This window comes from Pecten maximus, chromosome 11 (genome assembly GCF_902652985.1).
Source record: "Pecten maximus chromosome 11, xPecMax1.1, whole genome shotgun sequence".
NCBI classification, from domain to species: Eukaryota; Metazoa; Mollusca; class Bivalvia; order Pectinida; family Pectinidae; genus Pecten; species Pecten maximus.
The window spans coordinates 15,966,121-15,991,392 of NC_047025.1; the positions used below are offsets into that span (position 1 = coordinate 15,966,121).

The 25,272-nt window shown below is 37.8% G+C and overlaps 1 protein-coding gene across 1 annotated transcript in view; it reads left to right on the plus strand.

The window, feature by feature from the left end:
- LOC117338347 (lysosome membrane protein 2-like) overlaps positions 1 to 19,994 on the plus strand; it is a 78,704-nt gene extending 58,710 nt beyond the window's left edge. The window contains 1 exon segment of the mRNA XM_033899672.1: positions 16,721 to 19,994. Within this exon segment, the coding sequence (XP_033755563.1) occupies positions 16,721 to 16,816 (96 nt within the window). The 3' untranslated portion in view covers positions 16,817 to 19,994.
- The last annotated feature ends 5,278 nt before the right edge of the window (positions 19,995 to 25,272 follow it).

Genomic DNA, 25,272 nt, shown 5'->3' on the forward strand with positions numbered 1-25,272 from the left:
GAAATTGATTATTCCTACCAAAATTGTAGCACATTAGTGGTAAGGAGTGTTACAGGATCCGAAGTATAATAATTCCTACCAGCATTGAAGGATATTAGTGGTAACAGGGTAAATCAGAAGCACATGTCCTTGTGGTTTATACAAGCTAGAGAAGACAATGTATCTATACACCTCGATTACATAACACCCAACATCTACACAAAACAGTTGGCCTTGGTATCCACATTATTCATTGTAACAAAAGATCTTAATGTAGCTTTGATCACTTTGTAAAAAAAATACTGTAACTACGAAATTTTTACAGTGGGATGAACATTTCTTTGTTCAGTTAACACTTTTGGAAATAAAGTAGTTACATGCATTAATAAGATGATCATAATCTTCAAGGCCCTGTATTGTTGCCTATCGCTATGTGTCTGTCCGTCTGTCCATATTTTTTTGCTTGTTCACAATATCTTAAGAAATGTTGGGTAATGATTGCACCTCTTTATCCTATGCTTCCTTGAAGGAAGAGCTTGCATAATAATAACTTCTCAAGCCCAGAGGCCAAAGGTCAAGGTTGTTGTTACTGCAAAATCAATTAATGCACAATGATTCCAGTTCTGTAACAGCCTGATTGGACTCACATTATTAAGTGCTCTCTTGAAGAAAGTGTCTGCTTGGATTACTTTTGAAGCCTAGAGGTCAAAGGTCAAGATTACTGTAAATAGAAATCAGTGTATGCACAATATATCTAGGTTTGTAGGGGCACCTCAGACTATATCAAGTGCTTTCTCAATTAAACTACTCACTTTGGATAGCTTTTGAAGCTTGGAGGTCAAAGTTCAAGGTCACTGTTACCATTAATAGAAATCAGGTTTGGCAAATTGCACTCAGACATTATCCAGTGGTAGTCCTCATTGAAAGCACTTGCTTTGGATATCTTTTCAGACTATGAGGTTAGAGGTTAAGGTCGCCATTACTAAGATTGAAAATCAGTTTTATGCACAATATCTTGAGTTTGGTAGTGCCAGTTGCTAATTAACACTCAGGTTCATCTCAAGTTCAGTGGAAATGCATTGCTATAGCATTGTTAAGGCATGTTGTACTCTGTGTAATGACATGTTGTACTCCTATAACATCATTATGACATGCTGTACTCCGTGTAATGACATGTTGTACTCTGTGTAATGACATGTTGTACTCCTATAACATCATTATGACATGTTGTACTCCATGTAATGACATGTTGTACTCCTATAACATCATTATGACATGTTGTACTCCGTGTAATGACATGTTGTACTCTGTGTAATGACATGTTGTTCTCCGAGTAATGACATGTTGTACTACGTGTAATGACATGTTGTACTCCGTGTAATGACATGTTGTACTCCTATTACATTGTTATTACATGTTATACTCCTATAACATCATTATGACATGTTGTACTCCTATAACATCATTATGACATGCTGTACTCCTATAACATCGTTATTGATCGGCATTGCAGGGAAAAAGAAATATTTGTTTTGTTTTTTAGGTCACCTGAGACAAAGTCTCAAGTGACCTATTCTTATCGCCTTTTGTCCGTCGTCGTCCGTCGTCCGTAAACAATTTACATTTTCAACTTCTTCTCCAAAACCACTGCACCAAATTAAATGAAATTTGGCAGGGAGCTTCTATGGCTAAAGTTCAACTAAAATTGTGAATTATATGGTCCCCATCCCTCAGGGGCCTGAGGGGCGGGGCCAAAAAGGGTTAATTTGACTAAAACTTCAAAAATCTTCTTCTCTACTCTCAGATAAGGTGGAATAAAACACTCTTCATAGATGAAAGGGTCTTAAGGTGCTTTACCAAAATTGTGAATTTCATGACCCTGGGGTCTCACGTTTGCCCCTGGGGAGGGGGTAAACTTTACTATAGTTTATATAGGGAAATCGTATTTTTGACTATTATTTGTTGGATTTGTATTGGAATTCAATCTAACTTGTATCAAATTATCAGCATGGGATGACAGTTTGATGGTATATACATATTGGCCCTAGTTGACCCCCAGGGGCTGATGGGCGGGGCCAAAAAGGGTCAAATGGACTGAAATTTCAAAAATCTTCTTCTCTACTCTCAGATATGTTAGAATCAAATACTCTTCATAGATGGAAGGGTCTTAAGGTGCTTTACCAAAATTGTGAATTTCATGACCCTGGGGTCTCACGTTTGCCCCTGGAGAGGGGGTAAACTTTACTATAGTTTATATAGGGAAATCACATTTTTGACTATTTTTTGTTGGATTTCTATTGGAATTTATTCTAACTTGGTTCAAATTATCAGCATAGGATGACAGTTTGATGGTATGTACATGTTGGCCCTGGTTGACCCCCAAGGGCTGGTGGGCGGGGCCAAAAAGGGTCAAATTGACTGAAATTTCAAAAATCTTCTTCTCCACTCTCAGATATGTTAGAATCAAATACTCTTCATAGATGGAAGGGTCTTAAGGTGCTTTACCAAAATTGTGAATTTCATGACCCTGGGGTCTCACGTTTGCCTCTGGAGAGGGGGTAAACTTTACTATAGTTTATATAGGGAAATCACATTTTTGACTATTATTTGTTGGATTTGTATTGGAATTCATTCTAACTTGGTTCAAATTATCAGCATAGGATGACAGTTTGATGGTATGTACATGTTGGCCCTGACTGACCCCCAGGGGCTGATGGGCGGGGCCAAAAAGGGTCAAATTAACTGAAATTTCAAAAATCTTCTTCTCTACTCTCAGATATGTTAGAATTAAATACTCTTCACAGATCGAAGGGTCTTAAGGTGCTTTACCATAATTGTGAATTTCCTAGCCCTGGGGTCTCACATTTGCCCCATGGGAGGGGGATAAACTTTACTATAGTTATAGGGAAATCACATTTTTGACTATCCTTTGTTTTATTTGTTTTGAAATTCATTCTTTCATTCAAATTTACTGAAATATTTCAAAAATCAGGTGACCGTTAAGGCCCATGGGCCTCTTGTTTGTGTATAACAATGAACTAGGGCTTCAATATTTAATGCTGTAGAAAGCAATATACAGAATCTGTAATAAACATAATCAATTTTTTTGTGTCGCTGTGAAAAGCAGGCGACATATAGGTATCACTATGTCGGTGGCGGCGTCTGCACAAAGGTTTCCTTGTGATAAGTCAAGTTCCCTTGGGCATATCAAATTAAAGCTTCATGCAGATCTCCATTACAACAAGTGCTTGCTTTTGATAGCTTTTTAGGTCAGAAGGTTAAAGGTCAAGGTCAATGTTTCAAAAAATGAGAAAATCTGTTTCCGTGCGATAAGTTCCCTTCGATACAGTTAAACTCCAACTTCATGCATGTCTTCCTTACAACAAGTGCTTGCTTAGGATTGTTTTTCAGGTATGAAGGTCAAAGGTCAAGGTCATGTACTGTTACTAAAAATAGAAAATTTGTTTACATTCAATAACTCAAGTTCCCTGTGGCCAATCAAACTAAAACTTAATGCAGTTTTTCTTTACCACAAGTGTTTACATGAGATTGTTTTTTTTTAACTGGTCCACAGGTCAAAGATCAAGGGTACTGCTGCTATAAATAGAAAATCTGTTTCCATGCAATTATTCTTGTAATCACTAATCTGCACAGGTGACACATCCACTGTCATTGAATTCTTGTAATGGATTACTTTAACTGTAAAAATAACAAAATAAGATAACCTTGAAAATTTGTAGGTTTGCAGTAATTAGAATTTCTCAGTTGTTGGTATGGTAAGAGAATCGTTGTCAAAGCTTTTATCACCATATGCATGTGACCCGTGACATCAGAGATGAGACCTTGGTATGACATTATCACCATGTGACCTGTGACATCAGAGATGAGACCTTGATATGACTGCCAGGCCTGTTTCTGATTTTTTCCAGCATGTCCTGTTCTATGATTACAGTGTGCTGAATCAGAACAGTGTGTTAGACATGATACCGACAGATGTGTAAGATACCCTGCAGTACACCTGTTGTATGTGCATGTCATCTACTCAAGATTCGGTGGAAATCTTGAAGGACGAATTGTTAAAAAGTTTTCTGTGAAAATTTCCATCGATATCTTGAAATGATACTGAAAAATTTTCTCTTTTTTTTTTCTTTTGCTTTTTTTTTCAATTTTTGAGATTTTTGGGTCCTGTTAATAATATGCCACAAGTTAATGGAGAAGGGTTTACCTTTTCTGTCTGTTTGTACATCAAGCTTCTTCCTTAACTGTAATAGAAGCAATCAAACACCTTGTGTGGACAGATTTATGAAGAAGAACTATATACAAAATGTAGTAAATATAGGTCATTGTGTCCTTTAGTCTACATCTTTAGTTAGTTTTGCATTGTACTCTATTTGTATCAGAGCTTGTTAATTTCACAAACATTAAATCTAGCTTTGAAAATGTTTTTATATACCTCTTCGCTTGTCATAACTGGTAGTTTGTATAATGAATTCACTTTATTCTTATAAATATAAATAATGGGTAAAAATAGCAATCATACATGATATCTGTCCATCTGCTGATATTGGGGGTGATCCACAAAGGTCAAGTTAACTGTTAATTACTGACTGTTAAATAAATCTAATTCCTAACTAACCAGAACAAGCAGTAAACATTTCGGACCTAGTGGATGGATCAGAAGAATCCTATAACTGTTTTAGGTTAAGTTTGTCTTAAATGTAATCATCAATAACTTTGAATGTTCATGTATGAAATTTGAGTTCTAAATTGAGTGGAAGTACTTCACAGCCACAGCCACAAGCACAGCGGTGTTGATCCCTAATGAATATCTTCGGTATATCAACCTTAATGGTTTTTAATCTGACCAGGCTGAGCTTTCTCTAATTTCCTAAAAGATTTTGTATAAAGTACACAAAAAAGGATTTTTCTGAGGTTGGATCAGAAAAAGACAATGAAGGATTTTTAAGTACAGTAAAAGCTGACTTTACATGTATGGCACCAAGTCAGTGTGTCGGATATGACAGTGTGTCGGATATGACAGTGTGTCGGATATGACAGTGTGTCGGATATGACTGTGTCAGTAATTGAGGTGTTGTTGGATATGGTCAGATATTACAGGATGTTGTTAAAGCCAGTGGTCAGAAAAGTAAGAGTTCACTGTACATGTGTTATCAGGATAGAATATTCAGAGCAAGGTTTGGTCCTCTAAGATACAATTCGTCATTTATACTTCAATTGTTGACATTGCTGAAAGCAGCCAACCCACAAGTTATCTCCCTTGACTTGGTAAGTTCCCCAGAAAGCCCTTGTATCTCCCACCTCTTCAACTGTGCAAGTTCAACACAGGTTGTAAGAATGACAGATAAAATAATATCTTCAGTAGTAGTTTGCTTTTATTGGCATGATAAACTGGTTTTATACACGAATGTGTATTACAATGTATGACACACAGCCACTGTCTTACATGCTCACAGATAGAATCATACTCATTGTATTATCCCACAGGAAGTGCCTGCTTCATTCATTGAAGTACCGGTAATCAGGATCACATGTATGTTTTGTTCTCAGTCTAAGTGGTGCATTAGCCAGCATCAAATATACTTTGATCATTTAAACCGTAATAGGTAGAATATGTTTCACATAATTCTGGATGAAGGGAAGGAGAGATATTTAAAGATATATTTCATTTGGAGATACATATCATATCGTATTGATTGTCAGAGTAATAGAGTTAGGATAGGCAGTCGAGGTACCTATTCTATTGGTAAAATGTATATAAGCTGATGTTTTCTATCTATAAACAATTTATTTTTACATGCAGCATGTTTCCGCAGCATGTTTATGGTACATGCCCCTGGTAACCATCGGCAACTCAGCCTCAATTGTATCAAAGTGGTACCAGTGGTGCAAGTTAAATCTCAAAACAGATCTAGGTTATTCCAACCCTGTAGACACATACTGATTTATCTCTAGCTAAAATCAGACAAGATTTTAAGTTTCCAAAAAAAAGTAGTGAATGAATGATCATATGGTTAAATGTGAATTTTAGGTGATATCACATTTTATTGCACACATTTTATGTGTAGATTTAAACATAGATGTCAGAAATTGGAGAATTTAAAATGATGAGTCAGTATTAGTCATTTAAAAATAAAGCAAAATACGACCAGCTACTGAATAAATTATAAGTCAGTAATATTAGAAAGAAAAACTGAGTACAATTCCAAAACATGGCAATTTGGATTCTACTTTCTTTCAATTTTGCACTAAATGTCATTTCTTCCCAAACTATTAAGCAGATTTCAACTAAGTTTGGTGGTTACTTAGAGTCTACAGACAGATGGATCAAACTTAGTAGAATTAAGGGGTTACACCTTCTTAGATTGAGAGGCATCCAATTGGTATAGTTGATCTCAATTTTATTTCTCAAACTAATGGACACGTTGCAGCAAGCTAAAGCCAAGATTAGAAACTAACCATCCTAGGGGCTGAGTGGATGACCATAAAAGGTTGAATTGGCAAATCTACTTTATATAGTTCTTGATTAAAATTTTAACTTAGTTGTAGCAGGATTCTTTGGCCATGAGGGAGTGTAACTACTTGTCTGACAAAAGTAAGGTACCCTGGGGAGGGTGAGTACTTGTCTGACAAAAGTAAGGTACCCCGGGGAGGGTGAGTACTTGTCTGACAAAAGTAAGGTACCCTGGGGAGGGTGGGTACTTGTCTGACAAAAGTAAGGTACCCCGGGGAGGGTGAGTACTTGTCTGACAAAAGTAAGGTACCCTGGGGAGGGTTAGTACTTGTCTGACAAAAGTAAGGTACCCTAATGAGGGTTAGTACTTGTCTGACAAAAGTAAGGTACCCCGGGGAGGGTTAGTACTTGTCTGACAAAAGTAAGGTACCCTGGGGAGGGTTAGTACTTGTCTGACAAAAGTAAGGTACCCTGGGGAGGGTTAGTACTTGTCTGACAAAAGTAAGGTACCCTGGGGAGGGTGAGTACTTGTCTGACAAAAGTAAGGTACCCTGGGGAGGGTGAGTACTTGTCTGACAAAAGTAAGGTACCCTGGGGAGGGTTAGTACTTGTCTGACAAAAGTAAGGTACCCTGGGGAGGGTTAGAACTTGTCTGACAAAAGTAAGGTACCCTGGGGAGGGTGGGTACTTGTCTGACAAAAGTAATGTACCCTGGGGAGGGTGAGTACTTGTCTGACAAAAGTAAGGTACCCTGGGGAGGGTTAGAACTTGTCTGACAAAAGTAAGGTTCCCTGGGGAGGGTTAGTACTTGTCTGACAAAAGTAAGGTACCCTGGGGAGGGTTAGAACTTCTCTGACAAAAGTAAGGTACCCTGGGGAGGGTGAGTACTTGTCTGACAAAAGTAAGGTACCCTGGGGAGGGTGAGTACTTGTCTGACAAAAGTAAGGTACCCTGGGGAGGGTTAGTACTTGTCTGACAAAAGTAAGGTACCCTGGGGGCGGCAAGTACTTGTCTGACAAAAGTAAGGTACCCTGGGGAGTGTAACTACTTGTCTGACAAAAGTAAGGTACCCTTGGGAGTGTTAGAACTTGTCTGACAAAAGTAAGGTACCCTGGGGAGGGTTAGTACTTGTCTGACAAAGTAAGGTACCCTGGGGAGGGTTAGTACTTGTCTGACAAAAGTAAGGTACCCTGGGGAGGGTGAGTACTTATCTGACAAAAGTAAGGTACCCTGGGGAGGGTGAGTACTTGTCTGACAAAAGTAAGGTACCCTGGGGAGGGTGAGTACTTGTCTGACAAAAGTAAGGTACCCTGGGGAGGGTTAGTACTTGTCTGACAAAAGTAAGGTACCCTGGGGAGGGTTAGTACTTGTCTGACAAAAGTAAGGTACCCTGGGGAGGGTTAGTACTTGTCTGACAAAAGTAAGGTACCCTGGGGAGGGTGAGTACTTGTCTGACAAAAGTAAGATACCCTGATGAGGGTTAGTACTTGTCTGACAAAAGTAAGGTACCCTGGGGAGGGTGAGTACTTGTCTGACAAAAGTAGGGTACCCTGGGGAGGGTTAGTACTTGTCTGACAAAAGTAAAGTACCCTGGGGAGGGTGAGTACTTGTCTGACAAAAGTAAGGTACCCTGGGGAGGGTGAGTACTTGTCTGACAAAAGTAAGGTACCCTGGGGAGGGTTAGTACTTGTCTGACAAAAGTAAGGTACCCTGGGGAGGGTTAGTACTTGTCTGACAAAAGTAAGGTACCCTGGGGAGGGTTAGTACTTGTCTGACAAAAGTAAGGTACCCTGGGGAGGGTAAGTACTTGTCTGACAAAAGTAAGGTACCCTGGGGAGGGTTACTTATCTGATGAAAGTATGATGCTCTGGGAAGGGTGAGTATGTACTTGTCTGATGAAAGTAGGGTTCCCTTTGTAGGGTAAGTACTTGGCTGCTGAGCATGTTTCCCTTGGTATGGTGAATACTTGTTTGGTGAAAGAAGAGTGTCCTGGTGTAGATGATTTTGGTTTTAGACATTGCTTGGTGAAGTTTCTTCACTGCTTGGTAAAGTTTCTCCACTGTTGGGTAAAGTTTCTCCCCTGCTAGGTAAAGTTTCTCCCCTCCTGGGTAAAGTTTCTCCCCTGCTGGGTAAAGTTTCTTCACTGCTGGGTAAAGTTTCTCCCCTGCTGGGTAAAGTCCCTACCCTGCTGGGTAAAGTTTCTTCACTGCTGGGTAAAGTTTCTTCACTGCTGGGTAAAGTTTCTCCCCTGCTGGGTAAAGTTTCTCCACTGCTGGGTAAAGTTTCTCCACTACTGGGTAAAGTTTCTCCACTGCTGGTTAAAGTCCCTCCACTGCTGGGTAAAGTCCCTCCACTGCTAGGTAAAGTTTCTTTACTGCTGGGTAAAGTTTCTCCCCTGCTGGGTAAAGTTTCTCCACTGTTGGGTAAAGTTTCTCCTCTGCTAGGTAAAGTTTCTCCCCTGCTGGGTAAAGTTTCTCCTCTGCTGGGTAAAGTTTCTCCACTGCTGGGTAAAGTTTCTCCTCTGCTAGGTAAAGTTTCTTCACTGCTGGGTAAAGTTTCTTTACTGCTGGGTAAAGTTTCTCCCCTGCTGGTTAAAGTCCCTCCACTGCTGGGTAAAGTTTCTTTACTGCTGGGTAAAGTTTCTCCCCTGCTGGTTAAAGTCCCTCCACTGCTGGGTAAAGTTTCTCCACTGTTGGGTAAAGTTTCTCCCCTGCTCAGTAAAGTTTCTCCACTGCTGGGTAAAGTTTCTTTACTGCAGGGTAAAGTTTCTCCCCTGCTGGTTAAAGTCCCTCCACTGCTGGGTAAAGTTTCTCCACTGTTGGGTAAAGTTTCTCCACTGCTGGGTAAAGTCCCTCCACTGCTGGGTAAAGTTTCTCCACTGCTGGGTAAAGTTTCTCCCCTGCTGGGTAAAGTTTCTCCACTGCTGGTTAAAGTCCCTCCACTGCTGGGTAAAGTCCCTCCACTGCTAGGTAAAGTTTCTTTACTGCTGGGTAAAGTTTCTCCCCTGCTGGGTAAAGTTTCTCCTCTGCTGGGTAAAGTTTCTCCACTGTTGGGTAAAGTTTCTCCTCTGCTAGGTAAAGTTTCTCCCCTGCTGGGTAAAGTTTCTCCTCTGCTGGGTAAAGTTTCTCCACTGCTGGGTAAAGTTTCTCCTCTGCTAGGTAAAGTTTCTTCACTGCTGGGTAAAGTTTCTTTACTGCTGGGTAAAGTTTCTCCCCTGCTGGTTAAAGTCCCTCCACTGCTGGGTAAAGTTTCTTTACTGCTGGGTAAAGTTTCTCCCCTGCTGGTTAAAGTCCCTCCACTGCTGGGTAAAGTTTCTCCACTGTTGGGTAAAGTTTCTCCCCTGCTCAGTAAAGTTTCTCCACTGCTGGGTAAAGTTTCTTTACTGCTGGGTAAAGTTTCTCCCCTGCTGGTTAAAGTCCCTCCACTGCTGGGTAAAGTTTCTCCACTGTTGGGTAAAGTTTCTCCACTGCTGGGTAAAGTCCCTCCACTGCTGGGTAAAGTTTCTCCACTGCTGGGTAAAGTTTCTCCCCTGCTGGTTAAAGTCCCTCCACTGCTGGGTAAAGATTCTCCACTGCTGGGTAAAGTTTCTCCCCTGCTGGGTTAAGTTTCTCCACTGTTGGGTAAAGTTTCTCCCCTGCTGGGTAAAGTTTCTCTAATGTGGGTAAAGTTTGTTCACTGCTGGGTAAAGTCCCTCCTCTGCCAGGTTATGTTGGGTAATCATTCAGGCCTGGTGTGACATATCATGTTTATCATTCTACCAAAACCCCATCATTCTCAGCACCCAGTCCCTGGCACATGTCGCTGATCTATATTTGGCTTCCCCTTGCTATATATACCTCACCTTAGCCTGTGATGTTGTGTACACCACTGGCTTGTTTCAAAAACAAAAATTAATGGCACTCTGCAGAAACTGATTTCAATATTTTGATATTCCCATGAAGGTGTAGTGATCGTTGAATCAGATGTTTATGGGAATATAGATGTGTACTGACATTAAGAGGTAAAACAGCAAGTACCTGCTGGGTTAGGGAGGGGGTTCATTAAAAGATTTAAATGAATTTTGATCCATGATAAAACCTCTGTTTTTTGGGTAGATAATATTTAAACTTTATCGCTGTAACAGTTATGTAATGAGATTTACTGGATGTACAGTTAAATATCTTCCCAAATCTCTCATTAAAGCTGCATCCTAACACACTTGATCCTGTTTATTTAATATTATGTATAAAGACTATTTAGAAAAAGAAAAAAACACACAATATTGATTCATTTTTTTATACTGCATATTTTTTCTTTGGTGAAGTTTTAGTGGCCTAGGGATGCCATACTGAGTTTTTTTCTGTGAAGATAAAGTTTCCATATATAAGTGTTACGAAGTAAAACACCAGTCTGTTTATAATTAATTGATAATTTTTTCAAGGTAAGCGGAAGGTCAATGTTTTTTACTTTTCATACCAACACCTCCAGGTTCAAATTTTGGCACAAGCTATGAAATTCAGAATTGATACATCAATATTTGGCATCCTTTGAGATATTTTGGTAGTATTGCATATTAAGCCCTGCTGGTGGACCTTCAAATCTCTGGGATTCATCTTACTCTGAAGAAAAGAAAATATATATGTAGATTCCTATGAGGAGCTGAGCACTGGTTCTTTAAAAAGTATCCTGAAGTAAAAAACAGAAAAATAGGTAGTTAAATGTGCCCCTTTTATATTTAAACATTTTTGGCCCTTTTAATTTTCCCTGTATCAAAACCATATTGTACAATCCTTTCCTGGGGCTAAACACATTTCTGTGTTCATGTTTTAATTCTTTTCCGCTAGTTAGCTCACCTGCCCAAAGGGCAAGTGAGCTTATGCTGTGGTGCGACGGCCGGCCGGCGTCATTTTTTTCATTCAAACAACTTCTTCTTTTTCATTCAAACAACTTCTTCTCAATAACCAAGAGGCCCAGGGACTTGATATTGGGCCTGTAGCATGCTGGGGTGAAGGGCTACAAAGTTTGTTAAAATAAATGACCTTGACCTTCACTAAAGGTCACATGGGTCAAATAGGCTATAATCTTCAAACGACTTCTTCTCAATAACCAAGAGGCCCAGGGCCTTGGTATTTGGTCTGTAGCATACTTGGGTAAAGGGCTCCAAAGTTTGTTCAAATAAATGACCTTGACCTTCATTCAAGGTCGCATAGGTCAAATAGGTTATAATCTTCAAAAGACTTCTTCTCAATAACCAGGAGGTTCAGGGACTTGGTATTGGGTCTGTAGCATGCTAGGGTAAAGGGCTACAAAGTTTGTTCAAATAAATGACCTTCATTCAAGGTCACTAAAGGTCACATTGTTCAAATAGGCTATAATCTTCAATTGACTTCTCCTTAATAACCAAGAGGCCCAGGGACTTGATATTAGGCTTTTAGCAAACTGGGATGAAGGGCTACCAATTTTGTTCAAATAAATGACCTTGACCTACATTCAAGGTCAAAGGGGTGAAATCGGCTTAAATCTGTAAACAATAATTTTGTGATAGCCAAGAGCCTCCGAGACCTGATATTAGGCCAATAGAATGCTGGAATGAATGACTAGAAAATTTATTAATATGAATAAACCTAGCTTACTATGATAATCAGCATAGTATCTGTAGAAATGACCTCAATCAACTTCAAAGTTGCTGTAGAGCCAGGTGAGCGATACAGGCCCATTGGGCCTCTTGTTTTTTCCTTAAATTCTTTGAACAAACATATTTTGTCCAAACATTCTTTTGAGTTAACAATTTTCTATCAAAATATTTTTTGAATATACATATTTTCTCCAAATAATTTTGGAATAAACAAGTTACACTGCTCTCAACCCAAACTTTTTGTTGAATTAATGGAATTTCAATGTCATTCAATTCCTACATTTACAAAGATATAGGGATTGATAAATGCATCAGGTAGAAAAATGGATGCTAATTGTCATAATTATTCAAAATGGAATACATTTGTATTTGAAAATCATCATTATGGCTGTGTAAGGTGTCTTGGCCAGCAGTATAGTAGTAGGTTTATGAGTTGAGTCTCCCATGATCCCTGCTTTATCCAAAGACCAGAAATTCTCATCTTAATGGTTTATAAATCTCTACTGCATATCTATCAATAAGGTACACTTAAACACCAGATTATAAACAGCTATGCATCCCCTGCACAGACCTGCAGCTGTGGGCCAGAAACTGTGGGGGTTCTAACATCAAAACAAACTCAATGGCCCTCCACATTGGAAATAAACATACTAAGACTTACTGAGTTTCTTTTGAAATATCATCATTTCCACATTTATGACTCTATTTACAATCTGGTGTTGTAATAGTGTTTATTAAATGGGAGTTGGATTGTGTTGTATCTATTGAATAAAGCAGGCCCTCTTCTCTCTTACCTGCCTCCAGGTCGCGTGGTCTGAGATCGTTTGGACTTATATAAAATATTGTATCTGTTGTTATACAGAAATGACAAGATAAAATATCGTATCTGTTGTTATACAGTAACGACAAGATAAAATATCGTATCTATTGTTATGATATACAGTAAGGACAAGAGAAAACGATAGTTTGGACAGAATTGAGATCTCTAGATTGATAAAAATGAAGGGAAAATAAGAACAAATTGGCATTTTATAAAGTAAAAAAAAATAAATTGTCATGATAATAGCTCTCATGAGCTTATGTTATTTGTATCAAATATAAAACAAACATCAGAAACCTTTATGTAACATTCGGAAGTGTAGCATCTTCTGCCTCATCAATGACTCCTGTTACATAAATCTGGATCCTGGCAATGTCATGTTTTCAAAATGAGGACCAGGGTGGTGATAACTGTTGATCTATTCCACTGGTGTGGTGATGGTCAGTTGTTAACTTAGTAGAAAGGTCAGCCATGTTCACAGCCTTATATATATAGGTTCAACACCAAGTGAGGACCAGGGTTGTTCTTTACCACTGGGTACCATCCTACTACAATTATAAAGTTGTTTATTTTCACCCTGATACTGGGCTGCCTTGGGTGAGACACTTTACCTTAATTGCTCTGGATGGCATGCAACAGGCCTCCCGTACCTTGTTCAGTGAGGTAGTCACCAACTACTACAAGGAGACCCTGCCTCAGAATGATCCGGCTGTTCACAGGGCGATAAACCGTGCAAACAAACTGATACTGGGACAGCTTGCTTTGTAATGAAGTTGTGTTATATTTACATGAATTCATAGATTAGTGGAAATATAACAGGTAGACATGTTAATGCAAAAGGTAAAAGGTCATATAAAGATATGTACGTTTATCTATCTTTGTATTGTCTGATGTATGAGCCACACTTCACATATAAATATCATATCATCACTTTAATGGCAACATAATCTATCTATTGTTACCATTTGATATTGATTCCATTGATATTCCATATATGGGCATGTATAGAAATATTGAAACTGTCTACAGTTAATTTATTGGCTGTAGAAATATTTGACTACTGAAGACATGTTGTTTATAGCAATGTAAGATTTGACTACAGATGACCACAGGGACACGGGACACAGTCCCAACCGATTGCCCGTCTTTGTATTATATATATCATAAATATAATACATATATATGTGAAGGATGGGATTTTCCACTGTGCCTATGACTTTTAGTTTATAGAAATTCAGAGGTTTGATACTGGTGACTTACTGAAGGAATGTGACTTATAATTACAGCAGGTGATTTCAAGGCCAGTTTTACATCTACTGATTATGAGTTTAATTAGTTTCATACAGAGTAAACCCACATTCATTAGCCCATTGATTAATAAGGTTAATTAAAACATTCCTCCTGTTTTTCCCATTTTCCTTTATTAACCCTCATACAAGTACAGTCTTAAAACTGATTTTTACTGTGAAGGAGAAATTTTCAGGAGCTTAGAGACATTATCTATCAAAGATTTCCATTAAAATCACAGCCTAGTATTAAATTTGATATGGCTGTATATCTAGAAGGCCATACATCATAGTACATTATATCAAACATTTATCAAAGCAGAAAAAGATATTACTGACACAATTAAAAGTCTAAGCAGTTTAGCATGTGACCTCATTGTGTTGTGTTGGGGAATGATTGTGTTAGATTCCAACAGGAAACCATCTGTTTGTGTCAGAATTTAGTACTGTGGTATAGATAGGACAAATAGAATCTTTCACCCCTGGAAGCTGAGACGGGAATCTCAACCCGAGGGGGAAGATTCTTAAGTTGCCAAACACGAGGCTTGCCGTCTAATATGGACGTTACATCAATGCAAGGAAATGTTGATGTGACATGATTGAATTGTTGGCATGATGTCATTGTATTGTCGCCGTGACGTCATGGTATTGTTGACGTGACGAAATGCAATTGTTGTAGCTTGTCTCACCCTAGCAACCTAGGGTGAGACAAGAAAATCTCACACTGCTAAAATTGTGGATATCCTTGTCCAGGGTAAGAGAAAAATTTCTGTTAGAATTTAGTACTGTGGTATAGACAGGACAACTTTCTGTCAGAATTTAGTACTGTGGTATAGATAGGACAACTTTCTGTCAGAATTTAGTACTGTGGTATAGACAGGACAACTTTCTGTCAGAATTTAGTACTGTGGTATAGATAGGACAAATTTCTGTCAGAATTTAGTACTATGGTATAGACAGGACAATTTCTGTTAGAATTTAGTACTATGGTATAGACAGGACAACTTTCTGTAAAATTTAGTACTGTGGTATAGACGGGATAACTTTCTGTCAGAATTTAGTACTGTGGTATAAATAGGACACATTTCTGTCAGAATTTATTACTGTGGTATAAATAGGACACATTTCTGTCAGTATTTAATATTGTGTTATAGACAGGAGAAATTTCTGTCAGAATTGACTTTGATTATTGGTATTTATAACTAGAGGTCGTTCAAACTTTTAAATATTAGAATTTGTTATTTTATCTTGCCCAGCCTTTGATCTGACAGCTGGTAAATAAACAGTAGATAGGAAGTTCACCAGGATAGAAATCCTTATTGGTGATTCTGACAGAAGCAGAGATGATTTTAGATATTTTAAGATGCCCTACTGTTGGCTGTTCTGGTTTTACACTCAGAAATTCTTGGCTAGAGATAGAAATTTTATGACCCAGAAAACCTGTAAACCACATGTTGACCAACAAAACACAGATATCTTTCAATGCAACTTATTAGAAAGTGGAGGATTTAGAAAAAAAAGTATTCTGAGATCCCAAATATATGGTTCAGTAAAGTCTGTCTTGCTTAGGTCAGTGTCAAAATACACAGGTAAAAATATTTTTGTCAGAAGAATGGAAATACATAATGCATTATAATCAATTAACTTTTTGCATTTACCTCAAATTGTTACAAGGTCAAAATGAAAACAGAAACAATTTACATGTATTAAAGTCAAATTACAACCATCAATATCATAAATGAAGTTTGAGATTCTCAATTTATATTTTAATTTAAATATGAATGAATAATCAATTGCATTCTGAAGTAATTCTGTCTTGTTTCCCCTCTATATTTTATATATAAATTCTGTCTTGTTTCACCTCTATATTTTGTATATAAATTCTGTCTTGTTTCACCTCTATATTTTGTATATAAATTCTGTCTTGTTTCCCCTCTATATTTTGTATATAAATTCTGTCTTGTTCCATCTCTATATTTTGTATATAAATTCTGTCTTGTTCCATCTCTATATTTTGTATATAAATTCTGTCTCGTTTCCCCTCTATATTTTGTATATAAATTCTGTCTCGTTTCCCCTCTATATTTTGTATATAAATTCTGTCTTGTACCATCTCTATATTTTGTATATAAATTCTGTCTCGTTTCCCCTCTATATTTTGTATATAAATTCTGTCTTGTACCATCTCTATATTTTGTATATAAATTCTGTCTTGTACCATCTCTATATTTTGTATATAAATTCTGTCTCGTTTCCCCTCTATATTTTATATATAAATTCTGTCTCGTTTCCCCTCTATATTTTGTATATAAATTCTGTCTCGTTTCCCCTCTATATTTCGTATATAAATTCTATCTCGTTTTCCCTCTATATTTTGTATATGAAAATGGTGTTATAGAATCTTTAAGTCCTAATAGCCACTTCACCAATTTTTATATATATACATGTACTTGGAATGTGTTACACTTTCCATAAGGACATTAAACACAATTAACCAGTATAGTCCATAGGTTCAAATTAGTTATATTTGCTTTATTTTCTACTTTCAGGAATTATTTGGTCAGAGATTGAACAAATGTAGTATCAACTGTTTCCACAGACAACATGACATGGATGAACTGGACAAACCACTTGTCACAGGTTGAATCAAATGTTAAAACAATCAGTGATCAAAGAATGGATTACAAACAAATGTCACCAACATCTTGACATACAGATATATATATATAATTTTGTCACTCTGTATAATTTTTTCTCCCAGAACTTCCTCAGTTTTTTGAAAATGGGGTGATTGAGCCAACACAGTTGTCTTTAGAGGTGGATAAAAGTTTCTGTGCCTCCCGTCCATATACCCTAAAGTATGCAGTATGATTGATAGAAAAGAGCTATATGTAAGTAGAAGTCAGTCACAACAGCCGAAGAAACTGGGTTTATCAACTTTTGAAGCCAAAGGTAGGGCGGAACTGGTTGACTTACAATAATTGGCCTCTTCCCTTGTTGTGATTGACCTCTACTCCCCTTCCCCAGTTTTCAGTACACACTAGTACATGATTTCAATTCAAATTTTACTTTTATTTTAAGTTGGTTAGATATATTTCATACTCATATTGTCTATATTTATGAACCATTATTTTTCTTGTTCGTAGATATGAGTGAAGTATTTCCTGCACTTTTTTGTGAATGAAAACCAGGAGTGTTAGAATAGAGGATACAAAAATGTATCTCCCCCGAATCAATCTCTGTATACGGAGAAAATTGTTATTGGCTCCACCTGTCATTAATACATGTAAATATAGCTGATATAAATCACATATAAAGCCAAGCCCGGTCAAGTTTGTACATATGGTAATTAAAATAATGATATCTAGCTCAGATACTTTCAAATCTATCAATTCTTAAAGTTGATTGGCTTACCAAAAGGTCATCCAGGTTTGACCTCATGTTATTGATTTGGGGAGATGTATCAATGAATAACTGGGGAAAGAATAATTTTATTATAACAAGAAAAGAAAGCATTGTAATTAGAATTGTGTATACCTGGTTTACTCATAATTTTTTTGAACATCAAAAAGAGAATTATTTTATTATTGTACATATTTGTGGAATTATTGGATGGAGAGTCCTACCTGTGTTAAGACTGCCTTTTCACTGATGCATGTGTATCAATGCAAATTATTTGGCGAGACCTGGGTTCCTGCGGACTATAGACAACACCAGGCCCCCAAGTTCTGTACATAGATATAATGTGGTGTCAGTTTGTTTGCGTGTGCGTTTGTGTGCATGTTCAGTATCATTGTAAAACATTGACTATGTCCTCAAGAGTTGTGTGCTTTTATTAGGTTTCATCAAAATACAGTTAAGAATTTTAGAGCTTTGACGTAAAGAGTTCCTATACTTACATATATAAAGAGATTTGTATTATCTAAACTTTATATCCCATCCAGTTCTGTGGTTGCCGGGTAGTAGATAAAATAAAAACAATGAAAAAAAAAAAAAAAAAAAGTCTGTCAACAAATATCTCAACAGTGACAAAAAAAGGTACATGTACTTTCTAAACAAACCAACTCATAATATCTACCTTAATATTTTTTTATTATGAAACAAGATGTATGGCTGCAAGAATGTTGTTTCAATAGGTAGTTGTTGAGATTGGGTTTGATACATGATGAGAGGGATTTTGTTGAGATATAAATGTTTACCAGATTTCAGTACCTACTGCTGCTTGTGATTAAAATCAATTTACTTTCTAATTAATGATGTAATATGCAAAATTTTATCATTCTTGTTTTATGAGCTATATGTAAGATGTGAACAGGATAATGTGTGAACAAGTAACACATGAAGTAGTTTTCTGTAACTATACACACTCTGATTTGGAAATCAGTCATAGAAATTCAAAGGTGGAAATAGATTTTAGAGTAGATAACTCTCATGTTTCAACTCACACCCACATTGGCATGAGCTGCCTTAAGTCTTTTAAGGCAAAAGAAAAAAAATCTCCACAGGCGATGAGATGATGTGGATTTAAATCTAGACTGCAGGTAACCTGGGGGATTTACATTGACCAGAAATTGAAATACCGTGGTATAATGTTGATTTCTTTTTATATCTACCTCTGGCAAAGAAGCAAAACTTCTCAACACTACTAATTTCCAAGCATCCAAATTTCCATCCACATTTTGATGGGGATGTATTGCTGTAATGACCTTGAAGTTAGGTAACCTTGGAAACATGGGAAATTAATGCTCTATTTCATGTATATAGCAATTTTTTATCAATTTGTGTTATTTCACCCTCAAATATTAACTTGTGTTTTGTAAATATTTATTTTGCCAAATTCCTGAAACAGTTGCCATGGTGACAGATAAGTCACCAATCATAGGCCTACTGACAACTTCAGAGGGCCTGTTCTGTGCAGAAGTGGCCAATACACGAAATTCCTCAATTTTATACAAATTCACATTAGATGACATGGACAATTGATGATAGCCTGGAGTGTGGGCAATGTCTGGGAAAGTTTGTGGAGAATGATCTGTTAGTGACAGAAATGTCTGCTGAGGGGAAACCATGATCTGTTAGTGACAGAAATGTCTGCTGAGGGGAAACTAGTGTAGGTTGTGTGGACTTTTATGTTCTGTTATATGTAATTTCCAATGCATGTAGTTGGTAAGAACATTTTATTATATATCCATTAAGCATTGTTAGTATATTTTTGATGAATATTTAAGAAATGTTTGTATCTAGATTGTTTTGTTATCAGGATACTCTCAATTTCATCTTACACATCAGCCATCCTCAATCTTCATCTCTTTTCCAAATCCTTGTTAAGTTTTTCATACCTTTCCTGTTTTCTTTCCGATGATTTAATGTTTGTTCCTGTGATTCAACTGCCTGTAGTATTGGTTGTGTTGTAATTTTATTTCAAATGTGAGTTTATAAATATTTACACAAGTGCTCTAAAACTGTTCTTATTTATACTGTCAGGTGAGGATGACTTTAGTGAAGTGTTCTTTCTCAGACAAAATATAATAATGTTACAATTTATTGGATTTATTTATTATTTCTGTGCCGTCTTCCGTTATTCCTAAAAAGAGATTTTGTCTCAAATTATTTTCCTGGTCAAGCTATCAAACATTTTGTTGCATACGGGTACTTGGGAGGTAGTTACTGCACATTTTGCCTCAGTATATGTATACAAGCTGTCTTCAGTATCACGGAAACTGCCGCGAGTTTCGTTCATATAGATATGTCATTGGATACATATATTCATGATTCAATTGTGCTAAACCTTTAAGATTTTGCAATAAAAGATCTGACTTTGTTTCATGCGTGTTTTTTTTTTATTGTTTTTAAGATTTTTAGCCCACCATCATCAGATGGTGGGCTATTCAAATCGCCCTGCGTCCGTGGTCCGTCGTCCGTCCGTCCGTCCCTCCGTCCGTCCGTCCGTCCGTCCGTCCCTCCGTCCGTAAACAATGCTTGTTATCGCTATTTCTGAGAAAGTACTGATGGGATCTTTCTCAAATTTCATATGTAGGTTCCCCTTGGTGCCTAGTTGTGCATATTGAATTTTGGGACCGATCGGAAAACAACATGGCCGACAGGCAGCCATCTTGGATTTTGACAATTGAAGTTTGTTATCTCTATTTCTGAGAAAGTATTGAAGAGATCTTTCTCAAATTTCATATGTAGGTTCCCCTTGGTGCCTAGTTATGCATATTGCATTTTGGGACCGATCAGAAAACAACATGGCCGACAGGCAGCCATCTTGGATTTTGACATTTGGAGTTTGTTATCGCTATTTCTGAGGAAGTACTGAAGGGATATTTCTCAAATTTCATATGTAGGTTCCCTTTGGTGCCTAGTTATGCATATTGCATTTTAGGACCAATCGGAAAACAACATGGCCGACAGGCAGCCATCTTGGATTTTGACAATTTGAGTTTGTTATCGCTATTTCTGAGGAAGTACTGAAGGGATCTTTCTCAAATTTCATATATAGGTTCCCTTTGGTGCCTAGTTATGCATATTGCATTTTGGGACCAATCGGAAAACAAAATGGCCGACAGGCAGCCATCTTGGATTTTGACAATTGAAGTTTGTTATCGCTATTTCTGTGAAAGTACTGAAGGGATCTTTCTCAAATTTCATATGCAGGTTCCTCTTTGTTCCTGGTTATGCATATTGCATTTTGAGACTAATTAGAAAACAACATGGCCGACAGGCAGCCATCTTGGATTCTGACAATTAAAGTTTGTTATCGCTATTTCTGTGAAAGTAATGAAGGGATCTTTCTGAAATTTCATATGCAGGTTCCCCTCATTGCCTAGTTATGCATATTGCATTTTGAGACCAATCGGAAAACAACATGGCCGACAGGCAGCCATCTTGGATTTTGACAATTGAAATTTGTTATCGCTTTTTCTGTGAAAGAACTGAAGGGATCTTTCTCAAATTTCATATGGAGGTTCCCCTTGGTGCCTACTTATGCATATTGCATTTTGAGACCAATCAGAAAACAAAATTGCTGACAGGCAGCCATCTTGGATTTTGACAATTAAAATTTGTTATCGCTATTTCTCAGAAAGTAATGAAGGGATCTTTCTGAAATTACATATGCAGGTTCCCCTCAGTGCCTAGTTATGCATATTGCATTTTGAGACTAATCAGAAAACAACATGGCTGACAGGCAGCCATCTTGGATTTTGACAATTGAAGTTTGTTATCGCTATTTCTGTGAAAGTACTGAAGGGATCTTTTTCAAATTTCATATGTAGGTTCCCCTCAGTGCCTAGTTTTGCATACTGGGACCAATACGAAAACAACATGGCGGACAGACAGCCATTATAGCTAAATCTTAAATTCTATATATAGGTTCCCCTTGTTTGAATAGTACTAGAGGGCTGTTTCTGAATTTACACAGATAAGTAAGACTTAGAGGAAGGGAAAAGTAGGGAAAAGATCAATCTGACATGGAACCTATAAAGATCATTCAATGGTGGGCGCCAAGATCCCTCTGGGATCTCTTGTTAGATTTGTTACATAAAACATTTTCAACAAGTTTTGATTACGAGAAAGTATGTAAACATGTTAATGGGTCCATAGATCATAGATTGTCTGTTATGAGAAACTATAGTTTGGTTACAGAGGCCAATGGCGCATTATCAAAAACCTCCAACAAGACGCTAAGACACCATGTAACAAACAGAAGTCTGTTGACAAGGGATGTGTATTGTTGTATAGTACTGACAGCTTTATTTGGTGGGTCTGGGGTAATAAGAATGCAACAGACCACAAAAGTTCAACATGTCAATTTGACATCGTCCTGGAAACGGACACAAGGTTGCTGACGCTATGTCGTGAAGGACAGCACGATTGTCGTTATGGAGATGACGAAAAGAAGAAAACGACAAAAGACGCGATTCAAATGTCACAATGCCGATCTGAAGGAATACACTGTCACGTACAACAATGTTGACGTCTGTAGAATCTGACGTTTCCAATGGTATAAAGTTTCGAGAAGACATCAATGAAACAAAGATAAATAAGTCAACGTAAAAGAAACCACAGATATGGCCATTAATGTCCTACTTTAGATAATGGCCTCTTGAACCAATTTCACTTACGTCTGTGGGGAACAGATTCATTTATAGTTTCAATTGCCTTTTTTTTATATAAATGGACGTATTCATTTTGTATTTTACCTTTCCTGCCAAGGAGCTACCGCAGAGATATTACTTGTTTTAGCTTAAATAAAGAATACAGCTAACATAAAATGCTACTAGAGATTGCCTTAAAAGCAAAGACAAGATGTTCGTGTTAAAAAACAAAGATCCACTCATGTGGTTGAACGGAACTTTGGGGCATCAAAGGAAACCCACGTGACTTAGTCCTTTGTATCAAACGACAGAGCAGAGTCTCGTGGTTTTCTGATGATGACTTTGAGACTTATGTTATGACCTATCGAATCCAGCCCGATCGGGTGATTGGTCTTGAAAAATATCATGGTCATGAAAATAGAAGCATTCATAGCATTGCTCCATCATGATTCGCTCATATTACCAGAGGAATGACATTTTGCGACATTTATGTTTTATCTACTTCATTTAACCCTAAATGTTCTCAGTGACGGAATCCAATCGTTTGAGAAAAAGAGAGAGATACCAATAAACAAACTGTTAAAAAACAAAGAACGACGGAAACCGTATCGTTATACGCCTGTTTAAAACATCATTGCCGTTTGATTATTTCAGAATTTTGATCTAATCCGGAGATCTCTTTCTAATTTGTAGACTCATAATCACGATATGTAGTCATATTTTCCTGGGTGGCATGTTGAGTAAACAATTCTATAATATATATACTGCTCTTTGTGTACTTCAATATAGCAGCTCAAGATTATCCCAAGTTCAAATTCTGGACACTTACTGCCGACTGGTTAGAGCTCAATATCGAAAGGATCAAAGTCACCAACGACAAGATCACACTGTACATCTGGATAGGTACCTGTGCCTTCACTACTATCCGGCGTCCATCTAAGCACCTATATCTCCAGAGAGATTCTACAACGATTAGCCAAATTGAGACGCAGCTCCTTCGAATTCCAAGCAAATTAAAACCATCTTTTCTAGAAATCCCAGTATATTCCATTGTTCGCCGGAATCATCTTCACCATCACAACGACCCAGACTCATTTAAAGAGCAATACACCTCAGTCAAGTCACAGACAGACAGTTATACAAATCAATCTCCTCCACACCACATGTAGGGCTGAGATCAATGGAGCAAAGGCCAAAGAGTTTGGCAAATAACTACATAATATATTGCAGAAGGCAGGAGCCTCAGGAAAGTTCCGTCATCTAAATTGCTACCTGCAGGATTGCAAAAGAAAACAAAAAGAACCTACTTTTGGTACGACCGGACGCACAAACAGCCTTTGACACTGTTAACCACGGAATACCTTTCAACAAACTTTACCATGCATGAGTGACGAGATCTGTTTGGAACCTACTGCGGAACATGTACAAGAACCCCAACATAGAAGTCAAATGGAAAAACAATTCCTAAATGTACACCTCAAATAGGGAACCAAGCAAGGAGCCAAACTCTCAGCCAAGCTCTACAAGGTCTATCATAACGCCATACTGGACAGCATTACAAGCACAGCCATGGAAACCCACATCGGAGACATCAACATAGCGTGCCCAACCTGTACAGAGGACATTACTCTCCTTGTCAAGAACTAGCACGAAATGCAAGCAATGCTAGAGCTAGTTGACTATCACACCACACTGGACCGGGTCACCATCAGTCCTGTAAAATCATATCTTATTGTATATGGAAATAGCAAGAACCAGGAAATACCTATAAGCATTGGCCAATCCAAAATTTCACCAACTGCCGTAAGTATACCTGGACATAAAACGTTCCAAGACTAACAAGACAAATATCAATGAAAGGATCAAATGTGCAAGAAACACCATCTATGCACGGTCTATACAGGAGAAATGGTATGTCACAAACAGCAACACAGACCTATATGGAGACCATACGCTGCTGCTCCTCTCTTCACATATGGACTCTAAAGTAATGACACTTGCACAGAAGAAGTGGAAAAATAGATTGGCGCACGGGAAGATTCTTAACAGCTACAAGGCCTACCAACAACAACAGCAATCACAGCAGTATACATTCTAATCGGCGCTGAGATTGTCAATATAACCATGGAAAAGAATATCACGACATTCTTTGTAAACATTGCAAGAAACGCAGAATATCCGCAATCCTCACGCTTTCTTTAGGTACAAGACCAATCCCTATACCAAGCTGATAATATATTGGCTAGTGTAGGATAATCTTTTAGAAATGTCAAATCAGCAGACATCAAATATCGTCTAGTTACCTGCACCTATAACCTCAAATTCAGAGAGGTCAAATTTAATAAAAACGATAACGACCTGATGTGTCTGTTATGTAAACAAGAGATCGGGAATACCACTCACACTCGATGTCCTAATCTGAAAACAGCGAGAGCAGAGCACTTGCAAAAAATAGAAAAGGGAACTCGCGAAAATCGAGGATACAGACATTGTCAATGAAATCAAAGAACCTCTATGTGCAGCTCCCTGCTGGACCCAACTTCAAAAACCCTACAGGAATGCGCGAGTCGTGACCCTAAGAACGGACCATGGCTCTCATGAATCCTCTGCTATTCTCTCCACCTTAAACGCGCCGAATACTCTCCTCCAGTGGCAGTGTGTGGGGTAATCATTGTGCTAATCCTTAGAAACTTTAAGGAAACCAAGGTCAACATTTGATTTTCATAATCTTCAACGTCAGGGGGAGGGGTAGGGCAATAAGAAACACCAATCTTTGTTCCAAGGATTTGTGTTTTATGCTGCGATTTCTTCTGCAAGTGCATCCTTCAGTGTCTGACAAGCTGTCATTCTTTTAAACGCTTCCTTGAATGGAATTCGCTGCAAAATATAGTTTCAGTGTTGAGGTTATGTATATAGCTTTTATCATCTTGGGTGCATGTGGTGACGGGCTTGTTATGACTGTACTCCATTTTCCAAATATGAGCATAATGGACTGACCCAAG